This window comes from Sorex araneus, chromosome 2 (assembly GCF_027595985.1).
Source record: "Sorex araneus isolate mSorAra2 chromosome 2, mSorAra2.pri, whole genome shotgun sequence".
Taxonomy (NCBI): domain Eukaryota; kingdom Metazoa; phylum Chordata; class Mammalia; order Eulipotyphla; family Soricidae; genus Sorex; species Sorex araneus.
In genome coordinates this window covers 204,676,544-204,701,476 of record NC_073303.1, presented here as the reverse complement: position 1 = coordinate 204,701,476, position 24,933 = coordinate 204,676,544, and the positions used below count along the sequence as shown (strand labels likewise).

At 43.0% G+C, this 24,933-nt stretch overlaps 1 protein-coding gene across 9 annotated transcripts in view; it reads right to left on the bottom strand.

The window, feature by feature from the left end:
• The window catches only part of HECW1 (HECT, C2 and WW domain containing E3 ubiquitin protein ligase 1), a 268,709-nt gene that overhangs the window by 148,300 nt on the left and 95,476 nt on the right, over window positions 1-24,933 (bottom strand). For all 9 annotated transcript variants that reach the window (XM_055124933.1, XM_055124931.1, XM_055124935.1 and 6 more), the window contains one exon: window positions 13,719-14,043. In XM_055124933.1, the coding sequence (XP_054980908.1) occupies window positions 13,719-14,043 (325 nt within the window). The remainder of the gene's footprint in view (window positions 1-13,718; window positions 14,044-24,933) is intronic.

Below are 24,933 nucleotides of genomic sequence, written 5' to 3'. Positions count from 1 at the left end.
CTCCCAAACCCATTTGTGTGTTTTTCTTTTTGGGTCACACTCGGTGATGTACAAGGGTTACTCCTGGCTCATTTGCTCAGGAATTACTCCTGGCGGTGCTCAGGGGTCCATATGGGATTCTGGGAATTGAATCCAGGTCGGCTGCATGCAAGGCAAACACCCTACCAGCTGTGCTATCACTCCAGTCCCACGTGTGTTATTTTGAAGCTGGTCCTTGAAACCACATGATCCATCTGTAGACATTCCAGTGTGTTCTTTGAAGATAATGGTACATTAAAAATAATAATAATAAATATATATATTAAAGATTGGCCCAGGGATGTGTCTCCATGGTAAGGTGCATGCCTCTGCCAGAGGTTCCATCCCCGGCACTGCAGAAATGCAGACAAACCCAGCAAAAGGAACAGCCGCAAGTTCATCACCACTTCAAGGTGCTTCTCTTTCCCAGTGATCACTGAGATGATTCAGTTGGCTGAGCTTTGAAGTGTGAAGCATGAAGTGGGCCGAGGTGTGAAGTGGGGACAAATGGGACTCCTTTGGCATCCATGTGGAGTGTGCAAAGGAACACCTGAGAATTTGTTCTTTTCATCTTTAAGAGAACATTGTCCCCTTTCTCACCACACAAATATCAGTGTTTCAAATCGACTTGGGTGTACCAAGTCCTTCATGAAGGATCCCATTTTCCCTACAACTATCCAAACGTGTGGACAGCCCAGCTGCTGTATGACCGTGACATCCAGGGAACCCTAGGAACCATGCTCTATAAGACACGCTTCTTGCCACTCAGGTAAACATTTCAAGCTGCCCCCTCAAGTTCGGATGTTTGTTGGCACCACAGAGATGTAAATGATCCACATCCCTCCCGCCACCAAGCTGATGAGTCCCTGTCACTATCACATGAAGTGTCACAATTGGAGACTTATGTCGAAGCAGAAAGGTCTCTGGAGTGCTATAGGTTGGAGTCTGTTTCTTAGGTTTGCAATCTCAGAAATCCACAGCAAATCAGCCTTTAGGATTGAGCTCTTCTTACTATCCTACTGACTGATAAACGGACACTCCATTCTTTGGGGGAAGGGACTGCCAAGCAGGGTCTGGGAGCCCAGGGGCTACTCCTGGCGACGCTTGGCCAAGTAGACTGGATAGTTTTGTGTTCAGCTTGGTAGTTGGGTGCTCCTCTGACCAGGGGTGCTGGAAGGTGGTGGGGGATGGCAGTGGGAGTGGTAGTATGTAGTGTGAGAAATGGAATTTGGTCTTTCAAAAAAAAATTTTAATTTGGGGATAGGGGTGAGAGTTGGGCCACACTCAGCAATGCTCAGGGCTTACTCCTGGTTCTGTGTTGAGGGATCATTCCTGGTGGGGCTCAGGGGCCATATGTGGTGCCGGGGGTCAAGCCACTGTTGGCCATCCTGCAAATCTAGTGCCTTAACCCCTGAACTATCTCTCCAACCCTTTAAAAATATTTAATTTAGGTCATATGGTTATAATCACGTTAAAGTTTCTTCTCTCGATATACAAAGTCACAGCATCCCATCACCACCGAAGTGCCCACAACATTCTCTGCCATTGTCCCTCTCTCACCTCTGGTCTATCTTCGTCCCCCCTCACCCAGTCCCTTCTCAACTCCCACTCTTTGTTTTGTCATCCCAGGCCAAGGGTTTGCCTTTGTTATCTGTCGATTCCCATGATATGTCATTTGTCACCCTCTATTCCATGGACGTGTGTGGTCATTGGGTATTTAGGATTTGGGTTCTTACACATGTTCTGGACCCATTTCCCTATGTACTTCCACACCCCTCCCCCACCACATCCCCCAAGCATCATTCTGAGGTTGCCCTGGGACACATCTCTGATCCTGGGACACCTGTCTGCTGTCCAGAGGGATGGTTTCTCGTGGTAGTGCCTTTGGACATGGATCGCGTTGTTGGGGACCTGAAAGGTTTTTGATGGGTCAGAATCAGAACAGGAGACACAAGATGTTTTTTGGAAGCTATTTTCTTTTTCTGTGGTCATCCACTCTTATGTACTGTAAGGTGTTTGGGATAATTTCTACAAACTCTCAATGCAGGATTATTTCTGATAAACCAAGGGGAAATCCCAGTCTGGCACCATAAGCAGTTGGCAAGTACTGAGAGAGGACCTGGGAAGCTCATGCCTCGGATGAGTGCCTTCCTCTGATCTCACAGATGTGATCTCACAGTCACACAGAGGTTCTGGCCCCAGCACCTAGTCAGTTCTTGTGCATGGGTCAAGAGAAACCAGAAACCCACGTTTTATAATGTTTTCACCTTTGGATTCTTGCACTTAAACTCTGCACTATGGCTGAAACAAACAAACAAATAAAAATGGATCTTGGTCTTTCCCCTCAATGAGCCGCTTTTGTCCTGGACAGGCAGACACCTGAACTGTTTTGCATTTATTTTTTCCAGATTACAGTGCTATTTACCTGGCCATCTTTTTCATCATCATCATCATCCCGTTGATCGTCGATTTTTTTTTTCTGATCGTCGATTTTCTTGAGCAGTCTCAGTACCCTCTCCATTCATCCTAGCCCTGAGATTTTAGAAGCCTCTCTTTCCTCGTCCTTCCCAACGGTGCTGCACTGGAGGCTCTTTCAGGGTCAGGGAGTGAGACCCATCATTGTTACTGGTTTTGGCATAAGAATTAGCCATGGGCAGCTTGTCATGCTCTGACCCAGTGAGGCAGGAGGCGGTGGCGGGGGCGGGGGGGGGGGTGTGGTACGAGCCCGTAGGGGCTCTTACTTCTGGTGCCAAGTGCCTGGTCCCGGGCGACCTGCTCCCGGGACAGTGCCATGTGAGGAGTTTGACTGGGGCAGTACACCTGTCAAACGGTGTCCTAAGGTGAGCTGAGAGATGTCAGAAACCTCCTGTGGAGCAGAAGGGCAAAACCTTGCTTGATCTTGATTTTCAGAATGAATACAGGCCGTGAAAGCGGGGCCTCACGATCCTTCTGAGCCTTTGGGGCTATCTTGTTATCTCCTAAAGATCCCAGGAAGAATGACCGGCCTTTAAAAAAATTTTTTTAAAGTTTAAACATACTTTGATTTCTTGGATTCAGGGCCACCCTAGCCTCTGCAAGTACAATATTTGCAAAATTTGTAGGCCAGTGAGGGACAGAGTCATTGCTTAGCCTTTTGCTTAAGTTTTGTCTTCATTGTTGTTTTTGTTTGTTTTAGGGTTGGGTTTTTTTTTTTTTTTTTTTTTTTGGTTTGTTTGGGTTTTTTTGGCGGTTGGGTTGCTTCCGTAATTGGGAGCGGGGATGGCTCAGAGGCTCCCTCTGCAGGCAGGCGAGGAGGGTGCAGGCGGACCCTTGGCCCCCCGCAGAGCTCAACACTCCTCTGTCCGGCATAGATGGACCAAGCCGTCCTGTATCACCTCTGCTTCCCTCTGAAACTAACACTCCTGTCCACCTCCCGACTCGCCTCTAAGGATCTACGGCAAGAAGGGGTCCGGCAGGCCCACGGGAGCCCCGTCTCCCCTTCGTCTACGCCACTACCGCTTCGCCTGAACCCTGGTGCTGCTGCTGGCCGGCATCCTGGACCTGCTGAGGCCACGCCGGACCCGCACCGGCACACTCGCCCCTCAGCCCGGTTGGACCCGCTCTGGGTCGAAGAGATGGTGCCCGTGAGGGGGACAGGCGATACGAGCGTGGACTCCGGAAGCTCCAGACCCCAGAGTTGCTGCTCTGGACAGTGATCGCACCACCCTTCCCTGTAAGGCTCGGTGGGGCCGTGCCTGGCGGAAAATCGGGCGTGTTCGGCCGCGGAGCTTCCACTTCGGAACCAACGCGTCCTCCACCTCGGTTTCACTCTCCATCCCGAGAGAGGCTGCAGCTTAACCGGCGGAGAATTAAACAATGAGACTGGTGCTAACGCAGTGCACCAATCTTAGTCCAGGCAAGCCTGCGGCTTCGGCTTTCCATGACAGGTCCGGTGTGTTCCTGGGATCCTGCCCGGCAGTGGGGACCCGGGAGGGCTGGCTGGGACCAAACCGGGAGCACCTGATAAAGGCATTCTAGCAAGAGCAGCTGCCCCGCTTCTCCGTAACAGAGATACCAGTTCTGTGGACTTCTACAGCCTTTAACAGGGATCTGAGCACTCTGCGGTTCCACCGGACAGGTAAGAATGCTTCTAACCAAGACTCTGAAATTGGGGCCGGGGTAGGCCGTTAGCCTTGCATACAGCAGACCCAGGTTCGATTCCTGACATCGATATGGTCCCGCCAACACTGCCAGGAGTAAACCCTGAGCATCGCTGGGTGTGACCCAAAAAGCAAAAAAAAAAAAAAAAAAAAGACTCTGAAATTGAAAATCACCAAAGTCTGTCACCTTCTCACCTGCCAGGCACTAACCACTGATTTCCAGCCCCATTTATTATTGGAGAGTCTTGATTGCTTGTATTCTTGTATTTTTCTTTTTTCTTTTGCTTCCTGCTTTATGAGGCATTTAATTTTGAATTTAATTTAATGTAATTTAATTTTGAGGTTTTATTTTGAATTCAGCTACTCCCACCCCCTTTAGAGTCAGGGACAGTTTTCCCTATTCACTTAATCCTAGAAATCAAAGGCAACAAAAACAAACAAAAAATGAACAGGGAGGATTGGGGTGAGTAGAGGGGGGTTAAGGTGACAAAAAGGAAGCAAGTTGCTCCAGCCCTGGGAGTGTATTCTTGAGCAGAACCATCAAAGCTCCATAAGGAAAGGCAGAGCAGAAAGACTCCATGGAGGAGTAGGAGTTGAAAGAAATGAGAAACAGGGGCCAGAGTGATAGCACAGCAGGTAGGGCACTTGCATTATACGCAGCTGACCTGGGTTCGATCCCCAGCATCCCATATGGTTCTCATGCACCACCAGGAGTAATTCCTGAATGCAGAGCCAGGAGTAACCCCTAAGCATTGCCAGGTGTGACCCCAAAAAAGGCAAGAGAGAGAGAAAGATCCATCTGCAAAATGGCCATTCCCATACAAAGGAGAACAAAGCTCCTGAGGGCTGGGGGACAGAACAGGACTATCCTGGCTCTTCTCACTCCTCATCTGCAGAAATGCTATTAACAAAGCCATCTCTTTACAAAGGTCCTGAAAGTTGCCAAAAAGTTTATGAATCGATATTTCTTTTTAAAGTGTAGATTTGGATTCTTCTGAGACCATATGGAGAACATATGTTTCCCTACTTCTAGGGAAAACATTAATAAATAAGAACTTGAGTTTTGTTACTAAGTCCTCTGTCCTGTTATTGTTCTTCCTGATCAAGAGCCCCACAATAATGATCCCCTTCAGACCTACATACTGATTTTAGCAGTAAGATAAAGGATCTTTTCTTGAATCATCCCATGTAAGGGTACAAAAAAGATGGTTTGGAGATTTGAAACCAGACAGATCCAGGTCATCCATCACATCTCAGTTTCTCTACCTGACAAGTACGCTAGTGGCTCAGAAAGAAAAATGAAGCCCAAACAGCCTGTGAGGCACATAGATAAGAAAAAAATTCCCGTCTTGGTCATTCCAGGCATAAGCAATGATGTTAAAATCTGCAATGGACCATTGATTCACAAGAGATTCTAACCTTTTAAAACCACATACAAGTAATCAGCAACTTGTGTGCCAGGGATCATGGGCCACATTCATGATGGCTTCTTTTGTCAAGTAAGCAAGAAAGCTGTATCATTTTGGTTGCCTGGCAATTCTTATCTGTCCCATGGAAATATCACATAAGAAAATAGAATATATATTCTTGTTGAATCATTTATGCTAAAATGTGAACTCCTTCCCCAAAAGTGTTCATTATCAATTGTTATGCATGTTAATAGTGCTTGTTTGTGAATTCAGTATAATTAATTTTCAGTGTTGTACAGGAAAACAGTCCAGAAAACCAGTACAGTCAGGACAATTATGCAAAGATGATGAATGTATGAAATTAGATATTGGAGAAATGGACTTTTGGTGGCATCTCTAGAGATGAACATAAAATACACTGGCTCTCCAGGGTGGCTGCATGCAAGAGGCAAACAGTAGAGCATGCTTTGTACAAAACCCTGCACAGGAGCCATGATCTAAAAGAAAGGTGACTCTGGCAACAGGCCACACAACAACACCTCTCCACACAAAAAGACATAATTTTACGGAAGAGTTCAATGCCTCAAACCTATGCTTCTTCTAGCCATAGTAAATAGCAGGACTGTCATTCACCTCTGCCCTCCCATCTTGCACAGGCTTATCCCAAAGTACAGCCTTCAGTGGAATAAAGCTATAGGAGTTGTATCACTTGTATTACTTGTCTTCCCATTGATCTTTGATTTGCTCGAGCAGGCATCAATAACGTCTCCATTTGTCCCTGTCACGTGCCAATGATACCTGCTCACTCCAGGAACAGGAAGAGCCTCAAATCATTCATTCAGGGTTTTGACTAAGAAGTCTGACCATCTCGTTGGTGGGCAGCCACGCGGTCCTTTGACGTCCCGTGGAATCCAGTCAGTAACAGCTCTAATCCAGCGGTCGTCTCTGAATCAAATTACATGTTCGGCCCATCTGATTTTTGATGTCTTGGCAAATGAGACAGCGTCCCTGGTTCTTTTTTTTTTTTTTTTCTTTTTGGGTCACAGCCAGCAATGCACAGGGGTCACTCCTGGCTCATGCACTCAGGAATTACTCCTGGCGGTGCTCAGGGAACCATATGGGATGCTGGGAATCAAACCCGGGTCGGCCGCGTGCAAGGCAAACGAACTACCTGCTGTGCTATTGCTCCAGCCTGTCCCTGGTTCTTGATCATTGACGGAGGTCAGAACTCCAGATTCCTTCTCTCACTTGAGTGAGACATGATACTCCAAGCATAGCACTTTCTTTCTTTTTTTATTTTTAATTAGTGAATCACCATGAGACAAAGTTACAGACTTACAGGTTTTCATGCTTACGTTTCAGTCATACAATGATAGTACCCATCCCTCCCTCCACCTGTGCCGATTTTCCTTTTTTTTAATTTTTTTAAAATTTTATTGAATCACCATGAAATAGTTACAAGCTTTCATGTTTGGGTTACAATCTCAAAATGATCAAACACCTATCCCTCCACCAGTGCATATTCCCCACCACCAATATCCCGGATATACCCCCCCTATCCCACTCTCCCCCTGCTTCTATGGCAGACAATATTCCCCATACTCTCTCTCTACTTTTGGGCATTATAGCTTGCAACACAGACACGGAGAGGTTATCATGTTTGGTCCATTATCTACTTTCGGCATGCATCTCCCATCCCAACTGGTTCCTCCAGCTATCATTTTCTTAGTGATCCCCTCTCTATTCCATCTGCCTTCTCCCCTTCGCTCATGAAGCAATCTTCCAACCATGGGGCAATCCCCCTGGCCCTTGTATCTATGTTCTTGGGTGTCAGCCTCATGTGAAAAGCATAGCTCTTTCGATTCCTCTTTGGGATACCTGAATAGCATTCTCATCCTGTTTGCCTAGGGCCCAGGTCTCTGAGGCGTACGTTAGTGCAGGAAGAACAGTGGAATCGAAAAAATGTGCCCGGAGTCGGAGGTCCTTCTTAACCACTTCTTCGATGCTCTTGAAGGCGTTCCACGCTGCTCTCTTCCTCCTGTGCAGTTCTGGCACCAAGTCGTTCCTCATGTTGAGTTCTTGACCCAGGTACACATAACTGCTGCATTCGGAGATGTTCATTCCATTGAGAGCAAATGGAGCATCGGGGACTAGTTCGTTTTTCATGAGCATAGCCTTGTTGAGGTTCAGCTGCAGTCCCACCTTTCCACACTCACGGTCAAAGTTGGCCAGCATTGTACAAGTTGTACAAGTTTGGAAAATGTGGTTTTGGGGAACCAGATTCTGTACTAGGGAAAGGCACTTGAGAAAAGAAGAGGACTATAATGGATAATGGGGCAAAGCTACACTCACAACCACATTAAAGAATGGCAATGCAAATTCTCTTCCCAAGGGCCTTTCTTCTTTGTGACTGTGGAAGTCTCTTTCTGATAGATATGTTCAAGAGATTATATGGACACTAACAGATCTCTTAGAGCAGGAAGGTCACGGTTACCACCGCTAACTATGCTAACATGGACAACTTAACTAATCCCTCTCTATCTTTGACTCCTTATTTCAAAATGGGACTAGTACTATTATCAACCTCAAAAGAATATTGGGAGAATTAAATAAGCTAATATATATATACATACATATATAATGTTTTAGACCATGATATATTTCTGTTTACTGTCTAAGCCAAAATAGGGCTATTACAAAGTTCCATGTATAAAATCATTAATAATCTGAAATATCTAGGCCAGAAATATTTAAATTTCTGTCATTACTCATTTTGTACAGACATATTGAAATATATTAAATTCCTCAAAAATAGATAACATATACTGAATAATATTTATTCTAGTGTATAAAATCCTATCTCTTGATCCACCATTTATAATAGAGAAAATATCTTTGTGGATTATTAAAATTTTGAGTCATAATATCAGTAAAACTTATTTCTGGATATTTCTGGATCACTATCACTGTATCACTGTCATCCCATTGCTCATCGATTTGCTTGAGCGGGCACCAGTAATGTCTCCATTGTGAGACTTCTTGTTACTGTTTTTGGCATATCGAATATGCCACGGGTAGCTTGCCAGGCTCTGTTGTGCAGGCGGGATACTCTTGGTAGATTGCCGGACTCTCTGAGAGGGACAGAGGAATCGAACCCAGGTTGGCCACGTACCAGGCAAACACTTACCCGCTGTGCTATCACTCCAGCCCCTGGAGCCCTGATAAATGACTAAAATAAAACAAACATAAATCAAATATTGTTACTTTGTATATGGAAAAAAGAATGAGATGCCTGAGGAAAACTGTTGTAAACTATATGTTTCTATAAGTTTCTTTTTTGTTTATTTGCTTTGTTGTTGTTTTGGGGGCTATAAGAATAAATTTACAGAAATTTACTTCTGTAAATGTACAGAAATAAACAAAACTAGGGGGTGCAGAGATAGTACAGTGGGTAAGGCATTTGCTTTGTATGCAGCCCGCCTGGGTTTGATCTCCAGGATCCCATATAGTCTCCTGAACCCACCAGAAGTGATCTCTAAGCACAAATATAGGAGTTAAGCTCTGACTTCTATTGGGTGTGTCCCTGTCAATAAGTACATCCAAGAAATGACTACTGCATTTCTCTTGATTTTTCTTAGAAATAAAAATTATAATTTCCACATGCCATCTTTATAGGAAAGTGTAGAAACAAAAAGAGACAAATTGTTCTTGAGAGCAAAATGGGTAGGTGAGTCCAGAATATATTTAAAAAGAAAACTGATCCATTACCTAAGTATCCTGAGTTCAACTGAAAAAATAATAATTTATTAAAAATTCAAATGTGACCTCCATTTCTCAGAGAACTTGCTTTTCGATGACCATATCTCAAAAAATTCTCCAAGGAATTTTCCACTCTGCCTTGACTACAGTTTTGTTAACCATCAGGTCAGAAGATCCAGAGAGAACTGACATGCCTTTTGCAGTACTGAGTGAGGTGTAGAAGCCCTGCTCTTTTCTACTCAAAGGGGATCCAGGGAAAAGGAGTTACATAGGTCTTGACACTTCAGGTCACTCTTCTGTGTTTCCCCCTCAGACTGTTTCTTTGTATGCATGTTCTACCTGGCTTCACCTCAACAAGGAAGTACAGGGCATCAGATGTAAAGGGAAAAATTCTGTTCTTCAAGAGTTGCTGCACATATGGTGCCTGTCTGGGAGCTTCTGGGTGCATGTGTTTGGCCAAAGCCAATCACTAAAACATTACATTTTAAGTCTTCACAATTTAATTATTTTTTATGGATGGGGAAAAAATTGTACTTAACTTCTTTCAACTCATAGTATGTGTTTTTCAACTGAAGTACAGATATTGGGAAAATTAAAAAGTTATTCTTGTTCCAGATAGTGTATGAAGTGCTCAATTAAACTAAGTAAAGTGGCTTCAAAGACTCTCGTTTTACTATATATGTGACACTCTATGCAGGGGGCAAATAGACAGTTTCCATTCTTATTTAATAGCAGTGAACTTTTTCCTGATAAAGTGCTATCTGAAATTCACTAAAACATAACATAGACAACAGATGAGAGTTACGAACTGCAGCAATGGGACATGAGGGTGCTCTCGGGAAGGTGGGCGGCACAGGCCCTGCTCGCCACCGAGATGTGATCCCGGGGGCCGCACGTGTGCGGCCTCTCCGCAGCTGCAGGAGCATGATTCCAGAGGCCAGCTAAACTACTTTAGGTACCGGCAGCTCCTTGCAGAATGTCTCCAGACCGAGAACTAAGCTGCGGCCCCATGCCTGCCCAGGAGGGGAAAGGTATTTCTCTCTCTCGCCTTTTCCTTGCCGGAGGGGGGAGAAGGATGTGGCGACCGCTATATTATAAGGACCACAGATGAGAGTTACAAGCTTGCAATGATCCAATATCTGGAAGAAATTTCCCTGACTGCAATAGCAGCCTCGTGACCTCATATCTCTTCACAGCAGGTCTGACTCTAGTGGGGAACTCCTAACAATAACAGTGAAGTTTTTGTTGAAATATTGAATGTAACCAAAGTAAAGAGAAAGTAAAGTGAAATTTATCATTTACGGGGGGGGGGCATGATGGGAGGTATACTGTTTTGTTTTGTTTTGTTTTTTTGGTGGTGGAATATGGGCACTGGTGAAGGGATGATTGTTTCAGCATTGTATAACTGAGACTTAAGCCTGAAAGCATTGTAATTTTCCACACATGGTGATTCAATAAATTTTTTTTTAAATTTAAAAAAACATGCCTCATGTTCCATGAAGTAGGATATCGTTAAACAGGATACTGCTACACTTGTGGAAGTAATATTTATGTCTTTATCCATCATTGTTCCAATCCTACTGTATTATGTAAATTTTGATTCAAAAAGAGAATATGAGAAACTGGAATATGGGAATGAGAAACCTCAAATAAAAATATAAAATACATAATAAAGACCAAGAAATACCAAGGATAAAAAGAAAACTGTCCACAACTGGAATATAAAAATCCAGGAATACCAAGGAAATATTAAAAGATCTTGGTTAAGCTACTGGCCTGTTAGAATAAGAGGTATTGATATGGTTAAAAATCAACAACAGAAAGCAGACCTAAGTATGAACAAAGACAGGATTTCTCAGTCTAGGCAACAGTTGATGTTCTGGGCTAGATACTCTGTTGCATGAGGCTGATCTGTGCACAACAGTGTTTCGTGGCATCACTGGGCCCTATGCAACAGATGCCAGGAGTTACTTCCTACAGTGTGATATCTGGAAATGTCTTTACACATTACTATTATTGGAGGCCTACTGGGGGTAAAACACCCCTAATTGAGAACCACTGGTCTATTATTTAAATAATCACCAGAAATAAATATAAGTACAAATAGCTGTTAAATAAATGGATCAATTTAGTGAAAAACAGAAAAAGTAAAACAAGGAAACGCAGGAAGTAAAGACCTATAAGTATGGCAAAAAATAAGTACTAATATAATGGTAAGTACAATACATGTAAATGTGCTATTCAAGTATATTAAAAGTCAGAGATACAGATAACAATGAAAAGCACATACTGAAAGCCACTTTTTATTTTTCATTTTTTTGCTTTTTGGGTCACACCCAGCAATGCACAGAGCTTACTCCTGGCTCTGCACTCAGGAATTACTCCTGGCGGTGCTTGGGGTGACCATATGGGGTGCCGGTGATCGAACCCGGGTTGGGCACATGCAAGGCAAACGCCTACCAGCCATGCTATCACTCCAGCCCCTGAAAGCCACTTTTTAAACAAAAAATGCAGTTGGGAAATAAATGAATAAGGCAAAACAAATGAAAGCTGAGACTGGAAATCAGAATTAAATTAAAATGTAAAAATATATATAGAATGCACGTGTCCAGACAAGATTTGGTCCAGACAAGGCTTTCTGGCACCCCGCAGCCCCAAGCACTGTCAGGTCACCCCCAGAGAGCCCCAAGAATCGCAGGGCCTGGGCAGTATTGCTCTGTAGGCCCTTCCAGGGAACACTAGCCTGATGGTGAAAGTTGGTAGTGGGGACCCCAGGTCTTCTGAGCATGGTTGGGAGGCCCTCCCACCCACCACCTTACACATCCCTCCCACCCCACACATACACACACAAAACAGCGGAATTTAAGTATCCAGAGATAAAACTCAGAAAAGTGGGGTTTTTCAACCTGGAAAAGTTTGTGTTTTTCCTCCATAAGCACAGTCTTCTCTTTCCCTTTCTTTTCTCTAGGAATACAACTATTTTACTCCACTAGAAACTACCTAGAAAAATCCCTGGCAAGTGTGAGGTCCCTAGTTCGGTTCTAAGAACAATCCATAGCATTACCAGGCCCATGCTGCTAGGGTATACTGCCAGCATGGCCCTTTAAAAAAATGGGCTAATAATGTTTTAATTTTGGAATGTAAATAACAAGATGAAAACACTTCTATAGACATGCTCATTAATTTGTCATTCTAGTGATTAGAATTATTAATTGTAGTCTCTTACTTAGATCTGTTAACCCAATTACACAGTACCATCCCCTTCATGTGGGTAAGCCATGGGCTATATGTTTAACCCTAAGTATAAAACCTATAAACAATTATATTTTACTTGTCAAAATTAAGTAACTTTTACTGCAAGACTATTTCCTGAAAATACTGATACCGACTGATTCTATCTCCTATGTACTCGACTTTGACCAAGGTGTATGATTCTGTTTATTTGCTGACATTTGAGAATCACTCTCCTGGAAACTGCTTTGGTAAGAAGCTTTTTTGTATAATATACAACTAAGACAATTGAGTATATGACTAAAAGCCATGACTAATCTGACTGAAGCCTGGGAATTCGGGCAATTTGCTTCCATTCTGTATCCAAGAGAATAGATCTATAAGTTAAACTTGATTCAGTGGCAGGCAGCAAATATACCTTTTCTTTTTTTTTTTAATGATCCTAAGGAAAAAGTCAATGTATGTTTGACTTTTGGAGATAAGGAACCCAAATTTAAAATTTTTAAAAATTTTTTATTAGTGAATCACTGTGAGGTACAGTTAGAAACTTATGAACTTTCATGTCTGCATTTCAGTCATACAGTGATCATTTACATCCTTCCACCAGTGCCCATTCTCCTCCAACAATGATCCCAGTCTCCCTCCCACCATCCCCACTACCCCACCCTGTCTCTGCGGCAGGGCATTCCCTTTTGTTCTCTCTCCTTTTGGGAACCCAATCCTTAAAGCCAACACAGGAGGCCAGTGGAAATGTGTAATTGTAAATAAGTTCAAGCTTTCATTAAAACATAGTCTTTATACATTCTGTGCCAATTAACAGAACGAGAAAAAGCTATTTATCATTCATCTGGTTTATGAACTACTGCATTAATAGGGCAATCAAAAGTGATTTTCTTGTTAGATCAATGATATTGCTCTTTGCCTTGTCATAGAGTTGCTGTGATTGTGGCAGAAGAAAAGCAGTGGTGATTTGGTGACAGTGACACATCAGTGAGGGCCACACATCTCCCCATGTCTAGATACTGCACCCACTCCCTTCATGACAAAAGAAAAGTCATGTTTATCTAGAGATTACGAAGAACACATCACAAACTCAAACAATACTCCAAGAACATTAGCCTAGGAGACTATGTAGCGGGTATGGCTAAACATGTTCACTCACCAATGAGGTACATGCCAATCCAGTCTCCAGCATCCACCTCCTCCTTTATATCCCAGTGGATCACCAGGTCCTGCGAGTGTCCTATGGAATAGTAGGAGCTGCTGACCATGAGCGTGGAGCGGCTGTCTGAGGTGACCAGGTCGGTGTCGCTGGTGGAACGGGGGATGGTCACAGTGCCATGGGGGCCTGTCCTCAGGGCCATGCTGTGCAGCTGGCCAGGGCTGTAGCTGTGTCGCAGTGGCTCTTTGCAGCGCCGTCGGTTCTGTGAGTTTCTCGATGGAGATGCCATGGCAGCCAGGCCCAAAAACCTGTTCTGGTACAGATTCTGTGGGGGTAAACAAGACCATAAGCAGGGACAAGAGATGGTGGCACCAAGGTCACTGTCTTCACAGGGAATAGAGGGAGTGCTGGAAAAATGAGATGTAGTTTACAGGATTCCGAGGAAAATTTGTAACACGGCACTGAACATCTTCCTTGAGACAGACAATGTAGCTCTGGGCTTACACCCGAAAAGCAAGAAGGAAATATGACTCCCCCTAGGACAACCCAGCATCTCCCCCTCTGCTGGAATCTGCCTCTCCCAGTTCCCTGTAGCATTCTTGGTACTGATGATTCACGATGTTCTCAAAACGCTATCCACTGAGTTCTCAACGCAAATCCAAATTGATTCCATGTTATCTCTCCTCAAGGTAACTAATAGTTATCAGCACTGAATATTTTTGTGAAATCCATAAATTTAAATACAACTAGAATTGTTCCTTTCTAATAAGTTAGCCATTTCACCTCTAATTACAACCCTTTGACTTTACAGATTCTCTCCAGGGCACCTGAAACTTCTACTAAGAATTTTGGATATTCTAGTAGCACTGTCGCACTGTCTTCCTATTGTTCATCGATTTGCTTGAGTGGGCACCAGTAACATCTCCATTGTGAGACTTGTTGTTACTGTTTTTGGCATATCAAATATGCCAGGCTGCCAGGGTAGCTTGCCAGGCTCTGCCGTGTTGGGTGGAATACTCTTGGTAGCTTGCCAGGATGGAGGAATCGAACCCAGGTCAGCCACTGTGCAAGGCAAACGCCCTACCCACTGTGCTACTGCTCCAGTCTACATGCCACAATGTATCCACATTGTGGGATATTCAAGTATCTTCTTCAAATACCACCGTTTTCTATTTGTTTGGTTTTTGCTTTATTGTTACACCCAGGGATTCTCAAGGGTTACTCCAGGCTCTTCACTCAGAAATTACTCCTGGCAGTGCTCAGGGGACCATATGGGATGTTAGAGATTAAACCCAAGTCAGGTTCATGCAAGGCAAACACCTTACCACTGTACTATATCTCTAGCCTCCAAATACCACAATTTTTTTTTGCCTTTTGGGTCACACCCGATGATGCACAGGGGTTCCTCCTGGCTCATGCACTCAGGAATTACTCCTGGTGGTGCTCAGGAGACCATATGGGATGCTGGGAATCGAACCTGGGTCAGCTGCATGCAAGGCAAATGCTCTACCTGCTGTGCTATCGATCCAGCCCCAATACCACAATTTTTTAACAAAATCCAATCTCAGGTGACTGTGTCTGCCTTGGAGACAATGCTATAGCAAAAATCATTACAACTGATAAAGGAAAAATAAGCATGATTTTTGTTGAAGACAACACTGGCTGAGCTGATACAGAGCATTGACTCAACTGTTTTGAATACGAAGATTATATATTTTTCAGTTTGGGAACACACCCAGCAGTCCATGGATTATTCCTGGCTCTGTTCTCAGGTATCATCCTGGTGGCACTCAGGGGACCATATGCGGTGCCTGGGATTTAAGCAGGCATCCAAGTGTTTTATCCACTATATTCTTTTTGGTCCTTAAAAAGACTATTTTAGAACATGGGAAGAGTAATTATATAGAACTTGAATGAGTTCTCTATATATTTAACTACCAAGGGTTATTCTTACATTATTAAAGAATTACTGAAACATAGAATTTAAAACTACAAATTTTGGGTTCCTTTGATGTAGGCACGTAGACAGGGAAGGGCCCCACTGGAAATGGAATTCCTAGGATCTAATAAAACTACCTAGCCTTAAGGCTACCAGGGCCCACCCTGTGAGCACAGGAACAAAGGCCTGATAAGACCTGCCTGGCCTGGCACCAGTAACTGACCCAGAGAAGGCTGGGCCCCTTCCTCCCCTGCCCGCCACCCCTGAGAAGCTCCAGCAGAAGGCTAGGAAAGAAATTTCAAAGACCATGGACCACTCCCAACTCTACCCACTTGGCAAGCTTCCTAGCAATGGACTTTTAACCTAGATAGAAGCTCCACATGGGGGCAGGCTGGGAAACCCCTGTAGAAGCCTCCTTGAACAGAGAAAGGATGCAAATGCTGCCCGAGTCCATGTGCTGCTTGTGACGTGGCCCAGCAAAAGTGGTACCTGAGCACGTGTCACCCGCATCTCCCCACTGAGATGTGTACTTTCATGCTTTTATATCTAGCCCTGGGATGTGTAGAGTAGGGGCTCTCCTCACCATTGGAGAAGCATGTGTTCTCTCTTGAGCACCTGATTTCTCTCCCTCCTTCCCCTTCCTAAATGCCTTCAAATAAAATCTGTTTTTACTTTACTGTCATCTACTCCTGAAATTCTTTTCTGCGACAAAAGACAAAACCTGGTAACCCTTGGCAAGACCTAGGACATACTTTCCTCTCCTGCAACAAGCCAATCCTCCCTCCACCCTGAGCTCATGGGTCCCAGGTAAATCAGGTAGTGGGTATCAATTCCAGAACCTAGAAGACCAAGTGGACGTCAAGTGTGGCTCGACGTCCACCTGGTGTTCTGGCAGGAATCTGGCCAGTGCTGCTCAGGGGCTCACCACAGGTGTGATCAGTCCGAGTCTTCCAAGGTGGCCTCAGAGAGGCAGGAGCAGATTGGAAGAAATTAATGATCTTCCCCTCCCTCCCACGCCCTCCCAACATAAGCCACCTGTGGGGGCCACTGACCTCACCTTCCTTAAAAGTACATGTTATACAATTATTAGCAGTTTTTTTTCCAAGACAAAACATTAAGGTCTACAAATATGTTGAATCATGTAGTTTAGCTCCCAGGGACTGTAATTTATTATACATATCAATCATATGCAAGTAATTGACTTTTTGTTTATTATCCCAGAGGATAAACTCTAGCACCAGTCTAATCTTAGATCACATAAATCAATTTAGCAGTAATTTAGGCATACACTTTTTCTATTATTTTAAGATTAGGAACTCCACTACCCAGTCACCACCACGCTCCAGGCCGCTTTCTGCACACTCGGGCCAAACCTCACAATGAGTGAAGCCCCAGAGACCCAGGTAAAGCAGATCTTTGCGAACTTGGACTCCAGGCTCAACAAGACCCGGGAAACAAGATCCTCTGTCTGCCTCCTCCAATCTCCAGTGCTTCAGGGATCAAACCCAGACACCCCACCCTACCGGAGCCAGATTAATACCTCACCGACAGACCTCCACTACCTCCACTACCCAACCATCACCACACTCCAGGCCGCTTTCGGGCCATAGCATAAGACACTAAATTACCTATTTTCCATAATTTTTGCACCATATCTGATGGGCTTCAAATATGGTATGAACCATGGGAACACCTGTAAGGGAGATTGGAGGCCACCCTAAAAGCCTCCATCCCTCTCAGAGGCAGAGCCTGGCAAGCTACCCGTGGCATATTCAATATGCCAAGAAGAATAACAACAATAAGCCTCATTTGCCTGACACTGAAAGAGCCCCCAATACAGCAGCGTTAAGAAGGATGAGCAAGGAGAGGCTGATAAAATCTAAGGGATGAAATAGAATACCAAAATGAAGAAAGACTAAAATGACTGTCTGTACTTTCAACACATGTATGCTCGCATCAAAAGCATCCATCAAGGACCTGATGGTACAAGCGCAAATCAAGTATGACACCACTGGTCTGACCGAAATGAGAAGGCATCAATCACATCACACCATTTTTGACACTGGAGAAGAATTGCGTGATGTGATTGATGCCACGACAACAGAGGTGTCAGTGGCGTCAGTGTCCTTGTCAACACGAATTTTGCCATGAGCATTGATTCATTCGAATGCCTAACAACCCGAATCGGACAATTACACTTAAGTAGATGTGGCTCACTGCCAGCAGTTTCTATCTTCGTGGTCTACGCACCAACATCCAACTACGATGAAGAAGGAATTGAGAAGTTCTACATGGCGCTGGAGAAGTTCTATAAAAAAGACCACACCTTCTACAAGGTCATTGTTGGTGATTTTAATGCCCATATAGAACTGAGAAGGTTGCCCAAAGAACTTTACATTGGGTCCCATGGCCTAGAATGAAATGAACAAGTTGAGAGACTGTCTGAGTTCATCATGTTGACAAAGACCATCCATGGTAACTCACAGTTGCAGAAGGCTGAATCTAAACGTTGGACATGGGTGTCGCCCAGTGGAGAGGTCCACAACGAAATTGACCACATCATATTCAATCGAAGGTTTTGCCTGACCAATGGCGCTGTTGTCCCAAAATTCCAAATGGGATCGGACCACTGTCTCCTTCATGCAAATTTCTACTTCACAGAGTAGGGAGAGAGGTCTGAAAAGTTTAAGTTTAAGAAGAGAACTCCCAGAATGACCACCAACTGGGAGCTCTTTGGCACAATTGCGGCAATGTGGGAAGATGTCATCGTTGACAACATCAATGAGGAATACGATTGACTGGTTAAGCATCTCCATGACTTCGCAAGAATGCCAAGAATGGGAAAGCCACAAACAGACGCTTGTCTTTGGAAACTCTCGAGCTCATTCACCAACGTGGTTTGGCACAAGCAACCACAAACTAACGTCCAAGCTCGCAAAGCTGTGCAGAGAAGCGATAAAGGAAGACCTCAAAGAGAAAAAAGTAGCAGTGTTGGCTGATGCAGCAGAAACCGGGAAATTATTCGCAACGCTCGCCTGTCCTCCACCAACTACAAGACGAAGATGACTGCCCTCCAACGTCCGATGAATCTATCACATCTTCCAGAAGGGCAATAGAGAGGATTATTCATGACTTCTACTCGGATCTCTCAAAAGCCACGTCCACCTGCCCACATACCAAATTCCGCAGGATGGATATGTGATTCCCAACATCCTCCCTTCCAAAATCTGACACACCATTTCGGTGGTAAATACGCATACAGCACCCAGTCCAGACAAGGTCAGACCCAAACACCTGAAGAACCTGCCGCCAGTACTCATCAATACCCTGGCTCAGCATTTCACACGCTACCTGTCTGAATGCAAGGTTCTATCCCAATGGAAAACCAGCAGGACTGTTCTGTTGTACAAGAAGGGAGACATCCACAACATTGGCAACTATCGCCCAGTCTGCCTGCTGTCTGTCATCTACAAGTTGTTCACTCGAGTCATTCTGAATATGATTGGCAGAAAACTACACGAAGGACAACCATGTGAGCATACCGGGTTCCAAAAAGGATTCAGCACAATAGACCATATCCACACAGTGACCAAACTCATTGAAGTTTCAAGAGAGTTCAAGATGCCGCTCTGTCTAACATTTATCAATTTAAAGAAGGCCTTCGATTCTGTTGAGACTAAAGCAGTCATTGAAGCCCTAGCCAAACAGGGTGTTCAAACTCAGTACATCAAGATACTCCGCGAGCTGTATTATAGATGCACCACCAGGATCTCACCATTCTACAAGGAAGTGATCATTGACATAAAGAGAGGGATTCGGCAGAGTGATACCATTTCACCAAAACCCTTCAGTGCCAGCCTCAAGAACATCATGCAATACTGGAATGGGAAGGAATGGGAGTGAAGATAGATGGTCGGCAACTACACCACCTCTACTTCACTAATGACATCGTTCTCATTAGTCAAGCAACACAAATGCTGGCCGGCTTCAACCACGAGTGTGGAAAGGTCAGACTACAGCTGAATCTCAACAAAACGATGTTTATGAAAAACGAACTAGTCCCTGATGTCCCATTTACTCTCAACAGAACGAACATATCTGAATGCAGCAGCTATGTGTACCTAGGTCAAGAACTCAACATGAGGAACCATTTGGCGTCAGAACTGCACAGGAGGAAGAGAGCAGCGTGGAATGCCTTCAAGAGCACTGAAGTGGTTAAGAGGACGAAGAACCTTCAACTCCAGGCACATCTTTTCGACTCCACCATTCTTTCTGCACTAACATATGCCTCAGAGACCTGGGCCCTATGCAAACAGGATGAGAACGCTATTCAGGTATCCCAAAGAGGAATCGAAAGAGCCATGCTAGGAGTATCACGTTTCACTCAAGTGAATGAAGGAATCCGGAGTTCCGACCTCCATCGACAATCAAGAATCTCGTTTGCCAAGGCGTAGAAAATCAGACTGTCTGGACACGTAATGCAATTCAGAGATGACCACTGGACTAGAGCTGTTACCGACTGGGTTCCACAGGACATCAGAAGACTACGTGGCCGCCCACCAACAAGATGGTCAGACTTCATCAAAACCCTGAATGAACAATTTGAGGCTCTTCCTGTTCCTGGAGCAAGCAGATATCATTGGGCTACACTTGCACGTGACAGGGACAAATGGCGACGTTACTGGCGCCCGCTCGAGCAAATCGAAGATCAACGGGATGACAAGTGAAACACGTGAATATGATCTTTCAGTAACAATAGAGCTGTCTTTCTAGATATGCCAAACCTACTCCATACTGTTCACTGCACTTGAAACAAGAACCCTGCCTCTCTAACTCTTGTTCCTCCATTATCAATACTAATAGGTCTGTGTACCTTTTAAGGTTAGAGGGAGTATCAAGGGATATGATGTACTTTAAAACACTGGGAAAATAAACAGTTCTATACAACATAAAAGAGTATTTAAAAAATATTTTTTACCATAGATCAGGTAATGAAGTTCTAACAATGCATCAGTTTAGAATGACGATACACAAAATCAGTGTGCATCACAACAAAGCGCCCAAGCCTCCACCACTTTCCTTGTGTCACTTCGGTCAGATCTTCACTCCGCACCACACGTTAATAAATTTTCTGATCCAAGTCCAGAGGATTGTCATTTTTCATCTATTCCTTTGTTTTTTCTCTCTATTCTACAGATGCGTGCGATCATCCTCCTATGTTTATTCTTCTTCCCCCTCAAATGTATTTAACTTTTTAATATGCTCCCCCTCCAGTTACAGTAACTGCATGATTTCATCTATTCTTACAGGTACCTTCCATTATATATGCACATACACACACATACATATATGCATACACACACACATGGATCACTCCTGGAGACACAGGGACCATACAGGGTGTGAGAATGGAACCCAGGGTAGCTACATGCAAGGCACGTGGCCTACCTCCTGTACTATCTTTTTACCCACCCCACCCCCTTTCTTTTATACTTTTCAAGGAATTTTTTACTATTTTCAACAGAGGCTAAGACAGGTGATCTTTCCAAAAACAACGAGGAAAAAAATATCTATGCATCTCGTTTGCCAATACAGGGTAGCGTCTGATCTTTTTACACATTCCGTCCTCACTGGTATGAGATATTTCATTGTTGTTTTGATTTGTGTTCTCTGATGATAAAGAACAATGAACATTTCTTCATATGCCAAACAGGCATCCTTGAAGGAAGTGTCTGTTATCTCCCTTCATCTTCTGATGGGATTATTGGCTTTTGTTGCAATTTCTGAGCTTTGTGAGTACTTTATACACCTTGGATATTGTTTTATCTGATATATGGTGTGCAATTTTTTTTCACCCATTCATTACAGTGTCTTTTTATGTTAACCAAAGTTTCTTTTGTCCGGTAAAACCTTTTTAATTGGATTAGGCTCATTTGTTTGTTTTTGTTTTTGTCATCTTTGCCAATAAAGTCAAATCACTAAAGACACTTGGAGTCTTTTGCCTATGTTTCTCAGTTTATTTTATGGATTATGGTTTTTAATATACTTTGAATTAATTTTTGTGAATGATGTAACATAGGGTTCCAGTTTCATTTTATTGCATGTGGCTATCTAGTTTTTATAACACCATTTTTTAAAAAAATCTTTCAACTCCATTTCAAACACCCAGATTCTTTGTTATAGTCTTTTTTTTATCTTTGTCATAGATTAACATACATCTGATTATATCTGGGCTCTCAATACTGTTCCATTAGTCCAACAGCCTATATTTATTCCAGTACCACAGTTTTGATTATTATAGTTTTATCGTATAATTCAAAGTCAAGAAATGCAATATTTCCCATCTTCATCTTCGGTCCTCTCGAGGTTGTTTAGACTATTCGAGAGTTTTATGATTACAAACTAGTTTTAGTACTTTGTTCTGAGTCCTTGAAGAAAGTCATTGAAATTTTAATGAGGATTCATTTGAATGTATAATGCTTTAGGCACCACTGTCATTTTAATTTTAATTCTTTCAATCCATGAATTTTTATTTCCATTTCTACTTCTGTTAATAGTGATTTACAGTTTTCAATGTATAAGTCTTTCACCTCCTTCGTTAAATTAACTCCTTAGAAGTCAATTTACTATTTTAAGTGAGGCTGTCATTTTATTCTCTTCTTATAGGTTATTATTTGCACACAGAAAATTAACATATTTTGGGTGTTGATTTTGTAGCCTGTTACTTTGATGCATTGGTTTATTCTCTGTAGGAGTTTCTTAGTTGAGTCTTTAGAATTCTTAAAAATATTTTCCTGTTGTGCACTGGTGAAGGGACAAGTGTTTCATCATTGTATGACCAAGACTTAAATCCGAAAGCTTTGTAACTGTTCTCATGGTGATTCAATAAATAATTTTTTAAAAAAAATCCTGCTATCTACAAATTATTTGTCATGGGACATCAAGTATGTCTTTATTAGGCAGCAGATTTCCTGATTCATCTAGCCACTCTGTGCCTTTCGAAAGGAGAGTTCTGTGCATTGGTATTTAGAGAGACTATTTCCTACTTAAAAGACATGTGAACTTCCTGTAAATCCTATTAAAATATAGATATAGAGTTAGCATTTGTGGAGTAGACACAGAGGTCTGCATAAATAAGTCCCCACCTGATGCTAAGCTGGTTCCCTGCAACAGTCTTAGCATGCTTGTGAAAAGATCCTTTTTCAGAAGAATGAACACAGGCCTTGATCATGAATCTTAGATTGCTCCTCATAAATTATGTCAAAAAGAAGCAGAGTATACTCAGAGGTGTGCTTCTTACAAGAGTAAAGTTACATGCAACATGGAGAGAGCATCACCAGCAAATAATCTACTATCTACCATGGAGTAAAGAAAGGTTATTCTTGTATTTCAAAAGTACACTTAAATATTAACTATAATACTTGTTAATAATATGCTTATGATAGTCACATCTATTTGGAAATGCTTTTTATAAGTCAAGTGGGTAAATTTTAGGCCACCACTGGTTGAAGCCGCTGAGACACGTATGAGAGAACTGCTGTACACTGATATTCTTGGGAGGTGAGTCAAGGACTTCATGAGGGGGGCGTCTGGAGAGATAGAACAGGGGATAGTCATAGTTCATATGGACAATCATAGTTCAATTCCTTGCAGCAAATACAGTTCCCTGAGCACTGTCAGTAATAATTTGAGCATCAGGAATAAGTTCTGACTCCTGGCACATAAATAAAATGCATGGTATGTACTGATTAAGCTAGGGAACACTGCCTTCCATAAGAGGATATGACATTCTATTAACACAACATTCTACCTAACAAATGGCATGATACTCTGAAAATCCACACAGAAATAAAATCAGGGCAACTGGAACAAAATAGCACGTGTTTAGAATAATTCCATTGTAGCAAAGGAAGGAGATAGGGAGAATTGGCAGTAGGAATTACATGTCAAAGATAAAATAATAAGAGATTAGACTTAAGTTTTATAGAGACAGAATATAAGGAACCCATAGCTCAACAGTTTAGATATTTTGACCTGAAACTGTCAGAAGTGAAAATAAACTGTTACATCAATCCCATAAAGTTGCTAATGTGAAGGTAATATGAAACTGCAAAAAGATCAGTTCACCTTTTGATCAGTTAATTCTTTCTGAAACTTGGACTGTGATAAGCTTATCACCTGAACAGCCCCTTACAGCCCCAAAAGAGAGATGACACAAAGGGATTGGCAGAGAAGCAAAGAGGAGAAAGCATGCAAAAGTGCCCATTCAGCTGGCAAGGGTCGCAATACTGTGAGTCACTGCACTGGGCTCTGTAGGGTGGCAGCACTCCTGCCTGGAAGGAGGCAGAAGGGAGATCAGCAAGAGCAAGGGCATCCTGAACATCGTGTGCCCCTCTTACGTCATTCACCCACTGCCAACTGTGACCAGTGTGCTGAAAGAAGTTTTTATTTTCTTCAGAAAAAGCAGAATTCTGAGGTTTATGTGAACTGTTTTTAAAATAAAGTTATCCACAAGGTCAAATCTTTAAAATAAAGAAAGAAGAAGACTCCTAAACATTGGCAGTCAAATAAAACAAGAAAACAGGTCCACTGGGGGTAAACTCTGAGGTAACTTTTCATACAAGTTCAGAGATAACATGTGATGAGAGACAGGGTGCAACAGAACAGAAAGTGCAACAAGTGAACACAGGGTATTCCTGAGCTCTACCTTCTCCACTTATCCCTGTCCTGATTATTTCTTCTGCATATTTCCTAGTTCCTAAAATTATGTAATGTATTTGCGGCTTTCATTTTCTGACCACTGTCTCCTCCCAACTAGTGTCCACAGGGCAGGGGACTACTGTATTGTTCACAGGTCTTTGCTTGGTAGGAGTGAGGTGTTCAATCAATAGGTGCCTAGCGAATAACAAACAACTGGTCCCTGCCTCCAACTAAAATGTCCACGCCACTCTGAGCTTGTATTGCAGGTCCATTACCCCAGATCTCACTTAAAATTTCTAGCAGTTCATGGGCCACTTAAGGTGAGAGTAATGCAGGATAATCTGACTGGGAGTGAGGGAGAAGAGGCAAGAGGGAAATTTGGGAACAGTCGTTGAGGGAATGGATGCTGATTAAAGGACTGGTGTTGGAACATTTCACACATGGAACTCAATTATGAATCACCTTGCAATTCATAGGTGATTCCACTAAAAATAAATATAATGCAAAAATAAGTAAAACGTAGGAAATTTAAGGAGAATACAATGTTCCACAATTGCGTGTTGTACCAAAAATCTC